Here is a 21,248-nt window from a genome sequence, read left to right on the forward strand (position 1 = left end):
TTTTTTTGCAAAAGCGCACCAGAGTAGTGACTGTATGCATTACTGTAGTGACTACAGTAATAGCAAGGCCTGCTATATTAGCAAGTAATATAAAGGCCTTAAAAACAAGGCTCCAGACATCATCCCAAAACAAACTGGTAAGGCTACTGCTTGGCCTCACATCTACAACCCATCTAACACCTGCTCATTATGCTAGGGTGGGATGGCTCAGGGTAGAGGACAGAGTACAGCAGCTTACAATGGACCTGGTCTACAAGATACACCATAACGTTAAGACATGTACCTGTCAAAGTACTTCAACCTGGTCTACAAGATACACCATAACGTTAAGACATGTACCTGTCAAAGTACTTCAACCTGGTCTACAAGATACACCATAACGTTAAGACATGATGTACCTGTCAAAGTACTTCAACCTGGTCTACAAGATACACCATAACGTTAAGACATGTACCTGTCAAAGTACTTCAACCTGGTCTACAAGATACACCATAACGTTAAGACATGTACCTGTCAAAGTACTTCAACCTGGTCTACAAGATACACCATAACGTTAAGACATGTACCTGTCAAACTACTTCAAAACCTTAAAGACGTTCACAATCACAACACCAGAGGAAGCTCCACAAATCACGTTCAACCCAGATTTGGCTCAAACAAGCGGTTAAATTTGTTCTAATGCTATATGCCACCAAAATGTGGAATGCCTTACCAACACCAACAGTCTTAAAAAGGTGTGAATCCTTACTCTCCTTCAAAAGCGCTCTAAAAGAGCACTTAAAGATGTCTGCAATTTGGAGAACTGTTTACTGTACATAGTTTTATTTTTGATTACAACTCGTTTATATGATTTTGCATAGTATTGTATATGTGTCTGTCACTAAATGTTCCTATGAATTGAGTACAAAGGACCACAATGGAAACACGCCACAGTGCTTTTAGCATTGTATTTGTAATAAACTGTACTTTGTGTGTTTTTGTTTGCAAACTGTTAATACATTATTCAATCAGTCAATGAAATGCATTCAGTCACACTCTGGTACAGTAGTGACTGTAAACTGCATTATTGTAGAGGTTCATAAACCTTTTGTCTTTAGACCCAAAAGAGAAATGTAATGACTCCACGGGACCCAGAACTAATGCAAATAGCCAATCTACAAGCTCACAATGCATTGCATCACAAGGCGTTGTGATCTTGATCAGCCGTGCAGCCGAGTATAAAACAGGCTTCAGAGAGACTCTGGTGTTGTTGTCACTTTGTAGAGAGGTGGCAACGTTTGTGGTCTGACTGTTGTCATGGAAACCATGTGGTGGTTCCTCAATGTGCTTCCTGTCAATTCAACTGTCTGTCTGTCTGTCTGTCTGTCTGTCTGTCTGTCTGTCTGTCTGTCTGTCTGTCTGTCTGTCTGTCTGTCTGTCTGTCTGTCTGTCTGTCTGCATGCCTGTCTGCATGCCTGTCTGTCTGCATGCCTGCCTGCCTGCCTGCCTGCCTGCCTGCCTGCCTGTCTGTCTGCATGCCTGTCTGCATGCCTGCCTGCCTGTCTGCCTGTCTGCATGCCTGTCTGTCTGAATGCCTGTCTGTCTGTCTGTCTGTCTGTCTGCCTGCCTGCAAGCCTGTCTGTCTGCCTGCCTGCATGCCTGTCTGTCTGCATGCCTGTCTGCATGCCTGTCTGTCTGCATGCCTGTCTGCATGCCTGTCTGTCTGCATGCCTGTCTGTCTGTGTGGTCTGACTTGTCATAAAACCATAGACATATAAAGGACTCTGGGGCGTCTGTATCATAGACATATAAAGGTAGACGCCTCCTTCGGCTCTGAAGCGTTCGTATCTAGGGCGCGCTTCCTTGTTCCGCAGGGCTAGCCTTCCACTTCCTTCCCATAGAGTTAAAAATAAACCTGTTAAAAATAGAGTAAAAATAAAACTGTTCCTTCCGCTTCAGCAGGGCAAGCTGGAAACTTCCGTGTGCGTCACAGAAGGGGGCGTTCGGTAGGCCAATCAGAGGCAGGTGGGGCGGGTCTTTTCTTAAGAGGCAGCCACACAGCAACTAGTCAGTTAGACGCGCTGTGATTGGCCAGTAGTTAACGCGATCTGATTGGTCAGTAGTCAAACAGCCCTGCCGAAGAGCCTTGAATTGAGATACCAGTCGCTACAATGAACTGCAGGCCAATGAGGTATCTAGGTTTCTATATCTATGGTCTGTATCGCGGCCGTCATATTTGAGGAGGCACACTTCCTGACTACTGGCCAATCACAGAATGTCTTGTGTTAACAGGTGTGACATCACTGGTGACATCACTGGTGACATCACTGGTTGACACAGAGAGACGGCACAACGGAGCTGAGCTGAACATTGTGGACTCCATTTGAACAGCTTAATGTAAAGTAAGTTCTTTATAACACGTGTTTTACTACAATAAATCATTTAGTCTGGTGTTCTAAAGACTCATGTTGGTGTCTTTATAACACGTGTTTTACTACAATAAATCATTTAGTCTGGTGTTCTAAAGACTCATGTTGGTGTCTCAGTCAGGTGAAACATCAGATGTCCAAATCTGTTACTGTTCAGGAAATTAAAAAGAAGCTGTGTTCCTATGTGAATACTTTTCATTGGTTCAGTATTGGTTCAAACTTTAAATAAAAGATCTACAAGTTCACAACACGTCACGATGCAACATGTTGTGAGCTTGTAGATCGGCTGTTTTCACAGCTTTGGTGGGACACTGTTGTACCACAAAGTAAGGCATTCATTTAAATAAAAAGAGTAAATATGGAGTTCCAAGGTTTCTGTCTGTCAGTGATGATATACTAGAACAATGTGGTAACATCTATTGTGGTTTCTTACTTATGCTTTCTGAACATTAACCCTACCGCTCCCTTCCTCCCTATCGCCACTCTCTCTCTCGCTCTGTGTGTGCCACATGCACACGCTCGTGCGTGCACACACACACACACACGCACGCACGCACGCACGCACGCACGCACGCGCGCGCGCACACACACACACACAGTTTACCGTAAGTCACATGTCTTCAGGGGAAGTTGGATGGAGTGAAGTTTTCTTCAGGGTGTGGATTATTTTTTTAGTCCTAAATTTTACATGTAAAATAAACCGGTTCAAATTTAACACATTTACAATAAATGTAATGTTTTGAACGGCTGAACAAGTCAACATCCATAACTTTGTTTATTGTATAAAACTTCATTTTAACAGCATACAATGAGGCGCGCGCGCGCCACGGAGTAGCCTATCACTAAACCAAAAACATTACATTACGTGGTCAACAACATACTAGACATGTAACTTGATTGGAGCTTTTAATGCAATGGTTCTCAACCTGTGGGTCGAGACCACAATGGAGCACCCAACGCCTGGCGAGCTTGTAGATCTGCTATTTTCACAATATTTATCTGTGGAACCGAGTCAAACAAAATGGGGGGGTCCCCAGTTCAAATGTGGTTATTTTGGGGGGTCATGAACGTAGCGTTTACGCTGGGGAATATAATAATAATATAGGCTAATATATATAATATAGGCTATAATATAATATTCACCCGCAGCATGGGTTTAATGAGACAGCAGCCAAAATGAAAATCACACTATGATCCGATCATCTTATAAAAAATGTAAGTGCTTAAGATTTTAGCCCAAACCCAACGGGACCCGACCCGGCCCGTCGGCACTGGCTGAGCCGGGTCTACGTTTTTTTTACATCCAAATTAGCCTCGATCTCCAGGCTTTTATTGCTTAGTTTTGCTAAAAAATAAAAGCCTGGCCCAACTATAGCCTGTACTGGGTATGAGGAAGTGTTTCATTTCCCAACCAACCAGAGTGCAGTGGGCGTCGCTCGTAATGTTGTGTTAACGGGGCGGGGGTTGACGGACAGATCGGTGAACCAATGGGATCAGGCGCCGTCTCTCGCCGGCTCTATACACACGCCCCTTTATACACGAAATCAGGAGGGTTGCAGCAGGCTACATCCAAATAAATTCACATATTAATTAATTTGTAGCGTAGGCTATTGTATTCACAATAAGCAACTTGTCATATTAGTCAGATCCCCAAGAGTATATGAAAGCCATTTAAAATAGTTATATATTCTTACACAGCTGATGCCAAATAATTAATCAACAGGGCAGCGCAACCAAAAGTAGGTCAAATCAATCAATCAGTCTTGTCATGACGGCAGCAGCCCCCTTTAAAGTTTAAACCATAACATGACATCTTCAGACTATTGAGCTTTCTTCATGTCTTTTTCACCTCAAAGTAAATGTTGGATTATTTCTTCAAATGAGACACTATGAGAGCACAGGCAGCGGGCATTAGAAGGTAACATTGGATGTGATTTCTCCATCGCAAAAATGATTACGGTTATTCTATGAAACATATATTTCATAGAATAACCATAATCATTTTTAAAATGGTTATGGGGCAGTGTATATTTATATAGCCCTATTTGCTCCAAGCTGTTTTTTAAATAAAATATAGACTGTTGGAATAGGGTAGAATGACTCCTGTTCTTAACGAATTACCAAGATTTAATGAGAAATAAGGCTTCTTTAGAAAAATGACTGACGGGCTGGGCTGGGTCTAATTTGTCAATTATTAGTCGAGCCGGGCTGAAATATTTAGGGGATATGAAAGCTCTAGTTAGTAGTTTGAAGTGCTCATGTGGCCTTATAGTTGCTTCTTTTTGTTTTCATAGACCTGCGGACTGCGGTTGCTTATTTCTCGCCAAGGCTGGCAACACGGCTCATGGTCCAACGCACAAAGCCATTGTAGTGTCTGTGTGCACTTGGCGGGTGATTTTATAAACCGGCGGGTGGTATTAGATTCCACTATCCCCCCTCCCCAAGCCGTACCCATGTGTGGGTTGAGAATGTCAATGTGGGGGATATAGCAACAACACGCCCACGGGCACACCTCCATGCGCAAATAACGGTGTCGGCATAATAGGGTAGAGCAGGTGCTAGAATAACCTATTGGGGCGGCGCAGCTCCATTATCCGGATTTAACGTGGTTTAGAGGGGGGGAAAACTGCCACAGAATAGAGCGGCTAGTGTGGTCTCCCTGCTCTTCTATGGAGACATTGTGTGGTGTGGTAGTAGGACACCTACTGGCTGATAGAGGTATTACATCTACATCTAGTGTAGAATCAGTGTTGCAGGGAGAGTTGGACAGTGAGTCCTACAGTACAGTAAAGGTACATTAGGTATCGGTCATGTGCTTAATAAACCATGTATGTTGTGTGTGTGTTTGTTAGTTTTATAGTCTAGGCTAGTAGTTCTCCTAAGAACCAAATGGACCCTTCTTTAACTCTTGAGAGTGTACAAATGGAACCAAATGGACCCTTAAGCTGGACGCATGCTACTATTTTAGTTGATAATAAAACTACAACATGACGTCACTGATCCGCGGTGATAAGTGAGTCACCTCAGCTCATCTCTCTGCTTTTACTGACCAGACTCACCCCTGCCACTCTAGCTCGCTCGAGCGGAATTCCGGGCAATGTGATTGGTCTAGAACATACATGGGCAACTGGCGGCCCGGGGGCCCACATGTGGCCCCCACCTTCACTTAATGCGGCCCCACAGGTTAACCCATTAAGACCTGAAGCCGATTCTACATGTTTCCTAAATCCTAACAATTTTCTGAAAAACGTATGTTTCTATATCAGTGGTTCTCAATCTTATTCATGTCAAGGACCTCCAAAATGATATGTATTTGGCCGCGGACCCCCATCTCAAAATATGTTGTTCAAGGGACCCCCAAAAGCAAAGACTTGAGTTAAAAATGTTTGCTTTAAATATATATATATATATATATATATATTCAAAGTTAGTGCGTAAATGTAGTGGCCCACCCCTGGTCTAGGAGTCCCCTTGGTTTTGCAGACAGACAGACAGACAGACAGACAGACAGACAGACAGACAGACAGGAGAGAACAAAGGAATAAGAATAGAGATAGTGACAGAAAGCCAGAGAGAGAAAAGGACTAATAAATAATAGAATAGAAAAGGAACAGAAATGAATAGAATAGAGGCAGTAGGCAGTAGAAAATGGACGAATTTGAAGAAATGTTCCCCAGCCTCAGCCCAGCCCTGGACAGCAGACTGCACATGGACAACAGTCTGGACAGCAGACTGCACATGGACAACAGTCTGGACAGCAGACTGCACATGGACAACAGCCTGGACAGCAGACTGCACATGGACAACAGTCTGGACAGCAGCCTGCACATGGACAACAGTCTGGACAGCAGACTGCACATGGACAACAGTCTGGACAGCAGACTGCACATGGACAACAGCCTGGACAGCAGACTGCACATGGACAACAGTCTGGACAGCAGCCTGCACATGGACAACAGTCTGGACAACAGCCTGCACATGGACAACAGCCTGGACAGCAGCCTGCACATGGACAACAGCCTGGACAGCCTGCACATGGACAAGCAGCATACCTTCCCTCAGAAGCAACCGAGACCCACCACTCCATCCCCTCACTGGATCCTCAGACATACATGGCCATGCCCGCCCCGGAAAACTCCTCCACCAAGTTGACTACATCTCCAGACGTCCCTCCTCCGAGGAGGAGGAGAGCGAGTGCAGACCAATAATACAATATGATGTATCATCAGCTAAGGGCTCCTTGGCCTGAAAAAACATAGAAGACCCTTATTCTACACATTCAGACCCCCCCACCGGATGACGTTTCCCTGCTATGGGACACGCCCTTGAGGTGTCAGGAAATATTGGGTGAAGTCCCTTTTTTTTGCTTTTACTCTCACCCCCCCCCCCATTGTTTGCACATATAGTGATTTTGTTCCTGTATTTTTCTGTTGATATTTGAACGGTTGGTGCCACTATATAGACCAATTATTTGTTTACTAACATTGAGACTGGATGCACAGGTGATTGTTTCACGCAATCAATTCCCAACCTGTTGTTTTGGGGTGCGCTGGTTTCAGCACACCCCAACCCCCTCTTGTGTGTTGGCTGGTGAGGCGCGTCCTAGCGAGACCTCATAGAATGGGTTTCATTGCGCGCATACTGGTTGCACACATACTGGTTCTTATCAGTGTGACGTCGTCTGTTAAGGGAGTCTATATGACCATGAATTGAATACCAAGGACCTCAATGAAAACAAGACTGCAAGGACTTTTTGAACGGACCTTTTAGACAAAGTATTATAAATGTAACTGTGCTGTTTTACATTTTTGCCTAATAAAATATTCAATCAATCAATCAATCAATCAATCAATCAATCAATCAATCAATCAATCAATCAATCCCCTCTGACTCGCTTCCCTGCAGTTGTTTTCCTGTTAGGATATAACAATTATAGATGTTGATGGTGTGATTATAACCAGAGAAATAATCACAGTTTTCAAAATGATCACAAATTGAGGACATTTCTTTCTGCAACTATATGGATGAACACAATCACATGTGCATTTGTTTCATTATATTTTCACCACAACATTTCATTTTTTTATTTTTTATTTTTTTTACAATTGCTGCCTTTCAAAAGACAAATAATAAATAATATTTATACTGTTTTATATCAGTGGTTCTCAACGTCAGGGGTCCCGACATGAGTTTTGGAGGGTCCCCAGATTGTCAGGATCTGTGTCCTTGTATCGTATTTTGTAGTATCGTTCCTATTGTTTCCTGTTCTCCTTGTACTTTTATTGTGTAGTTATGTTCCTAGTGTTCCTGTCTGCTCTAGTTACTGTTACCTGTCTTGTCTCACCAGTATGTCCTTGCAATTGTAGTTCACCTGTGTCTTGTTCTGTTCCAGCCAATCATGTGTTAATTGTCCTTGGTTCTCACCTGTGTCTTGTTCTGTTCCAGCCAATCATGTGTTAATTGTCCTTGGTTCTCACCTGTGTCTTGTTAGTCCTGTGTCTATTTAATCCCTGTGATTGAGAGTGTTCCCTTATCAGATTATAAATGTTGTCATGATATTCGGGGTCTTCACCTGCCTTGCACCGTGACACAGATGACAGTAAAGTGACAATTTAAGGACTTTTAATACGTTTTTAATACCTAAAGAAAAAAACAGACTATTACTGCGTCAAAAGTAAACAACAAACATAAAAAACATTGGCCAAATTGTCAAATAATATAAGAAAGAGGCAAATATTTTGAAGCCGATCTACAAGCTCACAACACGAATATTTATCTGTGGAACCGAGTCAAACTAAATGTAATGGCTCAACTCCTACAATTCCAAGTGTTTGTGAAGGTGGGGGGTCCCCAGTTCAAATATGATTTTTTTTTTTGGGGGGGGGGGGGGTCGCGGCCTGAAAAAGGTTGAGAACCACTGTTTTGAATAAGGGTGTATAGCTACGTCACCACATTACCTTGAAGCCGGTGCATTTGTCGCATCTGTGCAGGTCAGGTCATTCCTATGTTAATCCTATGTTCATTCATGCTGGTGTGACAACCGGGAGTCGGCAGCCTTTGTTAACTTTGTTGAGGTGTGAATTTAAGGTTATTTTAAATCTATGCATCTGCGTGCTCCTGCTCCTGCTCAAAAAAGAGGTTGCACGGCGTGTTACCGCGTCCCAAGACCAATGCATCCTTGGCTACACAGGCTCGCTGCCAAAATGACGTAGGGCATTTTCTATGATCCTTGAGCTCTGGAGTGACGATAATTGTATATGTGCTTCTCCTCTGTGAGATTGTGACCTGTACATAAGACAGGTAAACAAAACAAATGCCATGTGTTATTTAGATGTGTCACAGCATGTTTTGGTATCATTTAAACAGTATCAGTGCTCACATTGCCATTGTGTTGGTGAGAGAGAAGGGGGGGGGAGGGTAACATTGTATGTCATATAGCAGGATAAGAAAGTTAACTAGATAATTGTGAAAAGAATATTATATATCATGGCAACTGGATCACAGGATCACAAAAATCCCTGCAGTACAGAAAAGATAGAATCAGTTATAATACTCTTTTTACTGTCATTTCTCTTCCACATATGGTACCATATTAACTTTTCTTTATCAATAAGCACAGTTACCCATTTTAAACCCATTAATCATGGATATGAATACTGTTCTGTGCTCCATATAATAAGTCTGTTAGACTTGAACAGCAGTATTAATTGGCAAAACAAATTATAACAACTTCACCTTTTCCAAACATGAAATAAATGAATGAAATAAATGACATCCATTAAAGGATTCATATTTTTTTGCTTCAATTATGAACTGTAAATTATCACTTTTTAAACCACATGAAATGAATTATTATTTTAACTTATCCAATGAATAAATGAAATGCATCGATTGTTCCCTTTAGCAGCATGGCATGAATGCAGTTCTACTGCACTAGACTGAACCATAGACTGTACAAATGAATGGACAGAATGACACCATTGGTTTCTATAGACTGTAAATGAAGCCTATTTTTCAACGATTTCAAATCCGCCATCTCTTTATATCCGGTCCGAAATGCTAACGGAAATGAATGCTATTGGCTGAAACCGCAACGAGGGCGGGTCTTCACTCTGTAGAACCAGTAGAAACCCTAGAAAACATACCCTACTTTATCATACATTTACACATTAATGGGACCATCATTTACTAAACACATATCATGATGATTTAAAAAATACTTTAAACTAGTGATTAAAAACAAAGTGTTTATGAAAAGGTTTAATAAGGTAATAAAATCATGTGTAAAGTTTGACCCAAAACCTCATTGACTTCTATCGAGATTATAATGTATCACCAGGAGAAGGTGAAATAGCGACATCTGCTGGGCCAATAACACATTCCCTGCCATTGATGGAGATCTCTGTCAATTAAAAATAAATCATGTTTTTAGTGATTTTTTGTTTTTAGCTCTTCACCAACCTATGAATGTCTTCATCAACCTATGAATGTCTTCACCAACCTATGAATGTCTTCACCAACCTATGAATGTCTTCACCAACCTATGAATGTCTTCACCAACCTATGAATGATCCCTTTACTGAGAGAGAAAGCTAGAACCAAGAATCAATTTAATAGTCGAATTATTGTTGGTTGAAAGACTGGCTGGCCCCGCTACAATCATGTTTAGTGTGTGTGTGTGTGTGTGTGTGTGTGTGTGTGTGTGTGTGTGTGTGCAGGCACGCACGCACGCACCTGTGTGAGTATTTGTCTATGCCACAACTATTACTGCTACTACTAGCAGTAATATTCTTTCATAATCTTTCTAAAGATAATATTTTGGTATTTTCTGCTGTATTTTAACAGTGACAAAGAGAAGAGACAGAGAGGATGCCCTGCAGCAAGGAGCCTGGGGTGGGATTTGAACCACGGCCAGCTGTGGTACGTTCTCTACCAGGTGAGCTACCGGGGCACAACCCTCACATTGTCTTCTAATGATGTAGTGACATGTAGACATGATCAATGATGATCTAATGATGTAGAGACATGTATACATGATCAATGATGATCTAATGATGTAGAGACATGTAGACATGATCAATGATCTAATGATGTAGTGACATGTAGACATGATCAATGATGATCTAATGATGTAGAGACATGTATACATGATCAGTGATGATCTAATGATGTAGAGACATGTATACATGATCAATGATGATCTAATGATGTAGAGACATGTATACATGATCAATGATGATCTAATGATGTAGGGACATGTAGACATGATCAATGATGATCTAATGATGTAGTGACATGTAGACATGATCAATGATCTAATGATGTAGTGACATGTAGACATGATCAATGATGATCTAATTATGTAGTGACATGTAGACATGATCAATGATCTAATGATGTAGTGACATGTAGACATGATCGATGATGATCTAATGATGTAGTGTCATGTAGACATGATCAATAATGATCTAATGATGTGACATGTAGACATGATCAATGATGATCTAATGATGTAGTGACATGTAGACATGATCAATGATCTAATGATGTAGTGACATGTAGACATGATCGATGATGATCTAATGATGTAGTGTCATGTAGACATGATCAATAATGATCTAATGATGTAGTGACATGTAGACATGATCAATGATGATCTAATGATGTAGTGTCATGTAGACATGATCAATAATGATCTAATGATGTAGTGACATGTAGACATGATCAGTTGTTGTTTATGTGCAGACATTCAGTTTGATAATGTCTCTGTCTCCCTCAGCTCACCTCTTCATCTGACCAGCCAATAGAAACTATTTGATTATCATCACTTCATCTGACCAGCCAATAGAAACACTGACTTAAATTCAACAATCAAAGTTCCACGTCCACCGACCAGGACCACTGACAGACATCCGGCCTCAACATGGGCGGTCGCAAGATTTTCCCACATTTTCTTCTCGTCCTCCTGTGTATTACGGATTCGTACCTTAATTCACCACGGAATTTACACCAGATGGAGATGGAGAAAAATGTACTTGAAAAGCAGGAATCCCATAACGATTTCTACCTGCACACCGGTACGGAGCGGAAACATCTTGGTTTTGGTGCTGCAGCGATATACTCCACGTTGACCTCAAACCCGGATCGTAAGAATAAACCCCCCAATGGTCGGATGGATCGAAGGTGTATGATCTTCCTGTATCTACTGCTTTCAGGAGACATTGAGCTCAACCCTGGTCCTGGTAGGTTTTGTGATCTGCACGGCCTCTGTCAGCTAATTACCCAACCCACAAGGGTGTGTGATTTTACTCAAACCACCATAGATCTCATTCTAACACCGGACAGGTCCAAAATCTCCAAGAGTGGGGTTATTGTATGCAGACTAAGTGATCATGATCTTTTGTACCCGAAAAAACGAAATCCTCTTGGGAGACCTTTCCTGTGCTTTTTATTTTGCAAACTGCTGATAAAGCATTCAATCAATCAATCATGGCAGGTAAACATAGTGTACCAGCAAATAACTTTGTGATGTTGATTAGTAATCCTCCCCAGAAAGTCTATATGCATGTTTCATGAGTGTTTTAGGAAAGGGAGAAGAGTCTGGGACGTGTGGAGCGTTGTCCAGGGTGTTTTAGAGAAGAGAGAAGAGTCTGAGACGAGTGGAGTGTATTCCAGGGTGTTTTAGGGAAGAGAGATGAGTCTAGGACATATGGAGCGTTGTCCAGGGTGTTTTAGGGAAGGGAGAAGTGTCTAGGACATGCGGAGCGTTGTCCAGGATGTTTTAGAGAAGAGAGAAGAGTCTAGCGTTGTCCAGGATGTTTTAGAGAAGAGAGAAGAGTCTAGCGTTGTCCAGGGTGTTTTAGGGAAGGGAGAAGAGTCTAGCGTTTTCCAGGGTGTTTTAGGGAATGGAGAAGAGTCTAGGACGTGTGGAGCGTTGTCCAGGGTGTTTTAGGGAAGGGAGAAGAGTCTAGGACGTGTGGAGCGTTGTCCAGGGTGTTTTAGAGAAGGGAGAAGAGTCTAGCGTTGTTCAGGGTGTTTTAGGGAAGGGAGAAGAGTCTAGGATGTGTGGAGCGTTGTCCAGGGTGTTTTAGGGAAGGGAGAAGAGTCTAGCGTTGTTCAGGGTGTTTTAGGGAAGGGAGAAGAGTCTAGGACGTGTGGAGCGTTGTCCAGGGTGTTTTAGAGAAGAGAGAAGAGTCTAGGACGTGTGGAGCGTTGTCCAGGGTGTTTTAGAGAAGAGAGAAGAGTCTAGGACGTGTGGAGCGTTGTCCAGGGTGTTTTAGAGAAGAGAGAAGAGTCTAGGACGTGTGGAGCGTTGTCCAGGGTGTTTTAGAGAAGAGAGAAGAGTCTAGGACGTGTGGAGCGTTGTCCAGGGTGTTTTAGAGAAGAGAGAAGAGTCTAGGACGTGTGGAGCGTTTTCCAGGGTGTTTTAATGAAGGGAGAAGAGCGTTGGATCATGTGTTGAAGGTATGGGTTTTCATTCCTTTGGTTTCCTTGTCGGCCAACACCAGTGGTTTATACTGGTGTTGCCAGTATACAAGCGGAAGCCATTGTTTAAATGCTTCATATTGTGTTATGATTGTTGTTATTAAATGTTAGAAGTATTTATTAGTGCTTTTAACTATAATTATACAGTGTTCCAAAAACTTTATGAAAGAAAGAAAAGGTTTCACCAACAACTCAATCTTCATTCCTCTTAGATCCAACAAAACACTTTGTCGACCAACACCGGCGTTTCTTGATTCAGAGAGTGACTGCAGTGGATCCCATCCTGGATCTACTCCTTGAGAAGGACGTCATCACCGTTGAGGGTTACGATTATGTGAGGTCTAAGTCCACCACTCAGGAGAAGATGAGGGAACTCTATACATTCTTGAAGTCCAGCAAAGCCAAAGATCTTTTCTACAAAGGTCTAGAGGAAGAGGAGAGGTTACTTCTCAATGATCTGTAAGTCATTTTCATTTAAATTCGTTTTCAGTCCAAACATTGCATTAGTAGAAGAGAACGTATACCTTTTCAGGCCATGATGCTTTCAGTGTTAATATGAATCATTATCATGTATCCTCTATTTCCAAGAGATTGTTGTTTTTATGTTTTTATTTTTGTGGTGCAAACATAACATGAGCTCTAAGTAAGGTGATCTTCAAGAGACAGAGATTTTGTCTTATCTAATACATTCGTTTTCACTTTGTTGATTTTCTGTATACTCAGTAATGTATGCCAGAGTGCCAAAAGGCACATTCACATCTGATGGAAATCTAATGGATAATCAAGTTTCTTTATCTGTGAATAATTTAATGTATTAACTGACATATGTTTGGTGCTATATGGCTATATAGTATTTATATAGTATAGGTAGATTTATATATAGTATTTATATAGTATAGGTAGATTTATATATAGTATTTGAATAGTATTGGTAGATGTAAATGCGGTTAGTATAACATGTTTTACATTTCACAGCAGGGACGCTCAGCCTTCTGATCCAACACAACCTAAAAGAGCTGCATCATCTGTCTCAGGTGAGTGCTGTCTGAAATTGATTCAATCTAAATGGAGACTTTTCATTTAGATTCAGATCTACAGTGGTTCACTATTCATTCTGGCGCGATCTTCAGAAAGCTGCCCCCGGACGGCCGTGGGTGGCCCTAGGTAGTAGTAGGTACCTCTCTCAGTTAACGCCCCCAGATTCTCAGCACCGCCCCATTGAAAATGTGGTTTTATTTCAACGTGTAGTGTGGCCGTTCAGCCATGGTGTGGCGATTCTGCAGCTGAGCTGCTCTCTCTCTCTCTCTCTCCCTCCGTATGTCTTGAAGCCAGAATGTTTTTTTTATCTGGTAGTTAAATGGTGGATAGAATAGAATAGAAGGGTTTGTGGAGACGGCCAGGGAGCACAGCGCGCACTTCTCTCTACTTGGCTATTTATTGTCATAAATATCCTGTCCGTGAGATGATCTACTTCTGTTCTTTCTTAGGTTTTCCTAGTTCATTTTGTATTTTTACCTCAGAATATGTTGAATTTAGGGGAATAAAATAGACCTGTCTGGGAGCTCTCGTTCTACACAGCCGCTCTCGCTGGTGTCATACCGGAAGTCTTCAGTCAGGTTCTTGGTTAAACTAAAGGAACATTCACCTCTGCTTTTCAGTCAGGTTCTTGGTGAAGCCAGCAGCAAGTGGTCAGCTTGACCTCAGAGCTCTGATTCATTGAGGGATTTAAAAACAAATACAAGTTTAAGGGTCGGCCCCATTAGATCGCCATGACTACTGTGGTATCTGAAAACCACAGACTTAAAGGTTCTATTGCACTTTGGTAGTTGCCAACAACGCCATATTGTAGTTAGTTTGTTGTTCCAGTGGTGAGTATGAAGGGTTGTAGAATGAATTTGAGTCTTCACTAGTCAGTGAGGTTAGATTCTTCCAGTTTATTTAGCACAAACAGCCAGCCACAGCCTCACGGCCTGGCGTGGCACACACACTAAGTCACATTTCAGTATGGTCTTTATAACAGATTCAGAGAAAGAGGAGGTACAGGTATGGGTGTGTCAGACTTCAAAGGTGAGCCCCCACCCGGCCCAAAACATTTACAACCGTATGGGGCAGGAAGGGGGGATGGGAGACACATGCTCTGTCTCCCAGGTAAGACAAAGAAAATGCTAGTGTACCCCACACCCAGCTCAGACAAACCGGCACCTGTCTGACTGTAGGCTCCTTGTGAGTACAAACATATGACTTAGATTTGCATCCATGTTTATGAAATATACATCAGACCCCCCATGGGAGACCTTAAACGTCTTCCACAAACACGTATATTTCAAAAGAACCACAAAGAACCGCCCCCCATGAAAAGCGACTGGAACCCCAACCAGGAAAAAAATAAAACATTCAGGAAGACCAAAACAGCAAACAACATCAATACAGAAATAATGCACATACAAGAACCAAGATTACATAGTACAGCGACACGGTGAATTACACAGCCAACCCAGAGATCCCACCAGGTTTAATACAATTCCAACAACCCCATCACATAGTTCCTACACCGCCACCCCATGTACTACCATGTACCTCGGCACGGGAGTCGCCCGGTCTTCTCAGCACACAAACAAAAGGCGGGCATTAAAGCAATTACATCACTCGATATGAGAACCATGGAAAAAGAAGTCCAAACTCTAAAAAAATATCAACTTAATCCAACATCGCCACCCTATGTACTACAGATAAACAAAAGGCGGGCAAATCAGTGATTACATCAGTCGATATTGGGACAGTTAATTCTAGTAGGTATTCCCTAATTCACAGGTTAACCCACCATTAACACAAAAATATAACCTCAGGTCCCGCATGCTCAGTGTCCCGCTCGATAATGTCGCTCTTGTAGTCTCCCCCAATGTCATCTCCTCACCCCAGCCGTGCAGCCGAGTCACAAAAGGGTACCTCACCCCCCATGTTTCTCCCGCTGTTGCGGAACCCGCTGTGTGGACGAGTCGAGAAGTCATCACAGTGAGGTCCACTCCTAGTAGATCGTTGAAAAGTTGTCGTCATGTCGTGCCGATGTCCACAATTAACCTTCACGGTGGTCCCCCCATGTCTCAGGAGGAGAACACGATCCGTCCACCCACCGCAAGGCAAAAACTCAGACATCTCCGCCCGCCGCATGTTCTTTCGACGCCTGGCTCAGTATCCCTGGAGACTGACGTCCCCAAAAAAAAATAAACAACGCGACTGCCGACTTAAACGCCATATGTGGTATCTGAAAACCACAGACTTAAAGGTTCTATTGCACTTTGGTAGTTGCCAACAACGCCATATTGTAGTTAGTTTGTTGTTCCAGTGGTGAGTATGAAGGGTTGTAGAATGAATTTGAGTCTTCACTAGTCAGTGAGGTTAGATTCTTCCAGTTTATTTAGCACAAACAGCCAGCCACAGCCTCACGGCCTGGCGTGGCACACACACTAAGTCACATTTCAGTATGGTCTTTATAACAGATTCAGAGAAAGAGGAGGTACAGGTATGGGTGTGTCAGACTTCAAAGGTGAGCCCCCACCCGGCCCAAAACATTTACAACCGTATGGGGCAGGAAGGGGGGATGGGAGACACATGCTCTGTCTCCCAGGTAAGACAAAGAAAATGCTAGTGTACCCCACACCCAGCTCAGACAAACCGGCACCTGTCTGACTGTAGGCTCCTTGTGAGTACAAACATATGACTTAGATTTGCATCCATGTTTATGAAATATACATCACTACTCAAGATGTTAGAGCAGGGATATTCAGCTGCCACAATTTAAAAAAGCTAACAAACTTTTCATCATTGTTTAACTGGTAACCATTAAAATGGTTCATTTATTATTTCATTAATTACTTTATATACTTGTTTGGCATAAAAGTACAAACTCTTTGGGTTCCTGTTTCACAACTGAAAATTAAGTCCTGGCAGGTGTTAAATTGGGGCCCTGAGTGAGTCACAGACATGCTGTCATTCTAAATAGTGGCCTACATTTTGTATTAATCGATTAATGCTAAATTAACTGTTAGAGTTTTGGTTAATTTCATAATAATAGTTATGAAAAACATCTAAATGGTCATACCTATGTCATTGTTATTGCACAACCCACCATCCAAAAAATATTGTTTTTCACATTTATTTTTACATTTGCCTAATTTCATATTTAGAAATAGTTTCAGATGGAGAAAAAAAACTTCCTTCCTTCTTCTCAACAAGGAGATCAGTTCAGAATAACCTGGAAACCCTTCTCTCTCTCTCTCTCTCTCTCTGTCTGTCTGTCTGTCTGTCTGTCTGTCTGTCTGTCTGTCTGTCTGTCTGTCTGTCTGTCTGTCTCTCTCTCTTTCAGATGATGATGATGGAGAGACTTCAGGAAGGGTTGAAAAGAGAGGAAAGAAAGGTAAACTGTTTTAGTTCAATAGATTACAATAAATCAGGATTGTGACAGCTAGATAATTCCATCTTCATATCTCACAATTAAGATTTTCTTTCTCACAATTGTTTTTAAATCTAAGAATTTGAGACACAAACTCAGTATTCTGAGATATAATGTAGTATTCTTTTATAATTCTGGATGAGGCCATGTTCACACAATCCACATTGTATCAGTGGGCTGCCGTAGCTTAATGAGTAGAGAGGCCTTCTGGGAAACAGAAGGTCCCTGGTTTGTATCCCAGCCCCAGTTTACATGTAGAATTAATTGTTACTTCAATACTAGAGAGACACTTACTTATATTATATGTCTAGTAAGGAGAGACCTCATGGTACAGACACTTCTATACTAGAGATACTTATATTATATGTCTAGTAAGGAGAGACCTCATGGTATAGACACTTCTATACTAGAGATACTTATATTATATGTCTAGTAAGGAGAGGTCTCAGACCAAAATAAAGCAAAAGGCAGATCTACTGTAGTTGTTAGTGAGTAAAGAGTAAGGAGAGGGCAGGAGAAAATCAAGACATGGTTTTCATGGTTTCATGCTGCTGTCAGCTACAGAATATAATAGGATATGAAGATTGATGTATGACTTAATATTAACTTGTTCTATTAGAGTATACTTAATGTTTTATTGTGCTGTAGTTACATTATAACTGATGGATTATATAGAATAGTTAATATAATATTACTCATAATCATGAATACTTCTAGAATTTCACCAACATCTTTATACCTGTAAACCTGTGATATGACAACAAAGCTGATTCTGATCATAGGTTGTTTCAGCCTCATTAAACACATCAAAACACAAAACATTATTTAATGTTGAGCTGAACATTGATAGATGCTCAACTTGAGCTTAATGTGAATATCAAAGTAACAAAACAGACCAGGATTTTATCATGCCTTTTTATCAGCAATAGAATTGTAGATTTCACATTTAGATTCAAGTGTTACATGTTTCATTATTACAGATTTAGCGGTGAAAACACAAGAGGATGCAAAGCTTATTGAATTCTACCAAAACAAGCTCCAAACAAATGTTGAGGACCCATTCACATGTTTACCTGAAGGGGCAGTCCAACGGTCAGATAAGAAGGATTTTGAAGATTGCTACACACATGTCAGCATCATATATGTGGACGACACAGAGATCAGCTGTGAGCATGAGGTCAGACAGATGCAGAGGAAGAAAGCATGGCAGGAGATCCCGCAGAGTGAAATGGTGATGAAGAAAGCAGGGCAGGAGATCCAACTCAGTGACATCTTTAAACACCCTTCTGGAGAAGACAGACGCATCAGAACAGTGATGTCTATTGGTATTGCAGGAGTTGGCAAAACCTTTCTCGTACACAAGTTTGTCTCTGACTGGGCCAAGAAAAAACATCAACATCCTCACCTCACATTTGTGTTCCAATTCCGCCACCTAAATTTACTGTGTGGACGAAGGTTCAGTTTAGCACAGCTAATTCACGAATGCATTGATGCAACCAAATGCATCCCAGAAGAAGATCTTAATTACATCTTCACCAAGCTGCGGAAGTCAGGAATCACAAATTACGACAAGAGCCTCTTCAAACTTCTGTTTGTATTTGATGGTTTAGATGAAAGCATCCTTCCGCTGCACTTCGAGACTAAGCCTAAGTCCAACCATGACTGCTCTGACGACTTCTCCCGACCCGTCCCACTGGAAGAGCTTCTAGTAAACCTCATGAAAGGGAAACTGTTTCGCTGTGCTCACATCTGGATAACCACCCGCCCTGCTGCAGCCAAACAGATCCCTTCTGAGTTTGTTGACATGTTGATGGAGGTGAAAGGGTTCACTGATGCCATGAAGGAGGAATACTTCAGGAAGAGATTCAGTGATGAGAAGCTGGCCAGCAGAATCGTCTCACACTTGAAGACATCAAAGAACCTCCACATCATGTGTGAAATCCCAGTCTTCTGTTGGATAACTGCCACCGTTCTCCGTGACATTCTGAGAGACGAGACAGGACAGCTGCCCAAGACCCAGACTGAGATGTACAGCTCCTTCCTGATGGTCCAGACAAAGAGGAAGAAGCAGAAGTATGAAGAGACACATGAAGGAAAACATGAAGCAAAGGGACGGGAAAATAAACCAAAGATCTCTCTTCGGTCACTCTTTGATCGTTTCTCTCTCTCAAAGAGAAAGAGAGAGGATCAACAGCAGCTCATGGAGACTGACAGGGAAGTTCTTCTGAAACTGGGAAGGCTGGCATTTGAACATCTGGAGAAAGGCAGCATCATTTTCTACCAAGAAGACCTGGAAAAGTGTGATCTTGATGTGAAAGAAGCCTCACTGTACTCAGGAATGTGCACAGAGATCTTCAAAGGAGAGAATGTGAATTTCCAGAGAATTGTCTATAGCTTTGTTCATCTGAGCATTCAGGAGTTTCTGGCTGCAGTCTACCTGTTCCACTGTTTCACACAGAAGAACAGGAAGAGGAAAAGGAAGATATTGAAGACATTCCTGGGAGGCAGTGTCAGATCCTTGGATGATTTCCTGCAGAGTGTCATGGAAAAAGCCCTAGAGAGTGAGAATGGTCACCTGGACCTCTTTGTCTGCTTCCTTCATGGTCTCTCACTGGAGTCCAACCAGAGTCTGTTAGGAGGCCTGCTGGGTCAGACAGAAAACAGTCCAGAGAGCATCCAGAGAGCCATCAACAACCTGAAGAAGATGACCACTGAAGATTACTCTGCTGAGAGAATTATCAACATCTTCCACTGTTTGATGGAAATGAACGACCACTCAGTATTTCAGGAGATCCAACGGTACCTGAAGTCAAAGACACAACTGTCTCCAACCCAGTGTTCAGCTCTGGCCTTCATGCTGCAGATGTCAGATGTTCTTGATGAGTTGTACCCGGACACATACAACACATCAGGGGAGGGGCGACGGAGGCTGATCCCAGCTGTGAGGAACAGCAGAAAGGCTCGGTTAGTAGTCATGTGGATAGAAAACGTATTAGAACAGAGTCAATCTACCTTCACACCACTACACTCTAACTAGAAATGATGGTTAACGTAAAACATTGGACCCCACTTAGGGTCCTTGAGGAGTTCTAGGCGGTCCCCATCAAAATATGGAATGGTTTAAACACTTTAAACATACTTTATACTTCAGCTATTTGAAAATAGCCGATCTACAAGCTCATAATGTGTCGCGTTGTTTGTAGATCAGCTATTTCTTCTTTCTCTTTTTTTACTTGAATAATTGAGAAAAATGTTGAATAACTTTTAACAGCATATTATCTTCTCTTATGGGCTTACTTACACAAAATATTTTCAGATGGGGTCAAATGTCAATTTTCTTGACATGACAACGTTTGAGAGCCACAAATGTAAAAGATCCAGGCACACACACGCACACGCACACACTACAGAGAAGCATAGACTAATAACCATAACCAACCAACTTCAGAGACAATAAGTAGCGTAACACAAACTCATTGAACTCTGTCAGTGGGACTGGCAGCTGGCATGGCAGTTTCACATTATGTTATGTTATGTTGTTTCAAAATGAATTGCTTTTATGTATTTATTTTAGCAGAGACTAAATATCTCCATTTTCTTTGTCGTTTCAAGTGACAATAAACTTCAGGGTGCTGGTTTACAAAGAAGCCAAAAAAATCCAATGCTACTGACGAAAACCCCCTAACATAACCCCCTAACATAAATAAAATACAATGTACTAACCTACTTACCTAAACTAATAAAAACAGGAACAAACCAGGAACTGGATAAACCAAACAAACGTTCCAAACACCCCTACATAGTGATTAATCAAGTATTGACAAAGAATGATTTCAAAATATAAACATAACTGAAGGACTCAAAGTTAACGAATGGCAAAACTAGCAAACTAAACAAAAAGGTTA

General features: G+C 41.8%; 2 protein-coding genes across 4 annotated transcripts in view; one reads left to right on the forward strand and one right to left on the reverse strand.

The window, feature by feature from the left end:
• The window catches only part of LOC308090618 (nuclear receptor coactivator 2-like), a 124,677-nt gene that overhangs the window by 54,748 nt on the left and 48,681 nt on the right, over nucleotides 1-21,248 (reverse strand). The gene's annotated exons all lie outside the window — the stretch shown is intronic.
• The window catches only part of LOC308090609 (uncharacterized protein), a gene marked incomplete at its 5' end in the record, with an annotated part of 52,311 nt that continues 42,394 nt past the window's right edge, over nucleotides 11,332-21,248 (forward strand). For all 3 annotated transcript variants that reach the window (XM_080435851.1, XM_080435853.1, XM_080435852.1), the window contains 5 exons: nucleotides 11,332-11,650; nucleotides 13,106-13,352; nucleotides 13,869-13,927; nucleotides 17,257-17,307; nucleotides 18,324-20,307. In XM_080435851.1, the coding sequence (XP_080291977.1) occupies nucleotides 11,332-11,650; nucleotides 13,106-13,352; nucleotides 13,869-13,927; nucleotides 17,257-17,307; nucleotides 18,324-20,307 (2,660 nt within the window). The remainder of the gene's footprint in view (nucleotides 11,651-13,105; nucleotides 13,353-13,868; nucleotides 13,928-17,256; nucleotides 17,308-18,323; nucleotides 20,308-21,248) is intronic.

Source organism: Gymnoscopelus braueri (assembly GCF_963280865.1).
Source record: "Gymnoscopelus braueri genome assembly, chromosome: 8".
In the NCBI taxonomy this organism is placed as follows: Eukaryota; Metazoa; Chordata; class Actinopteri; order Myctophiformes; family Myctophidae; genus Gymnoscopelus; species Gymnoscopelus braueri.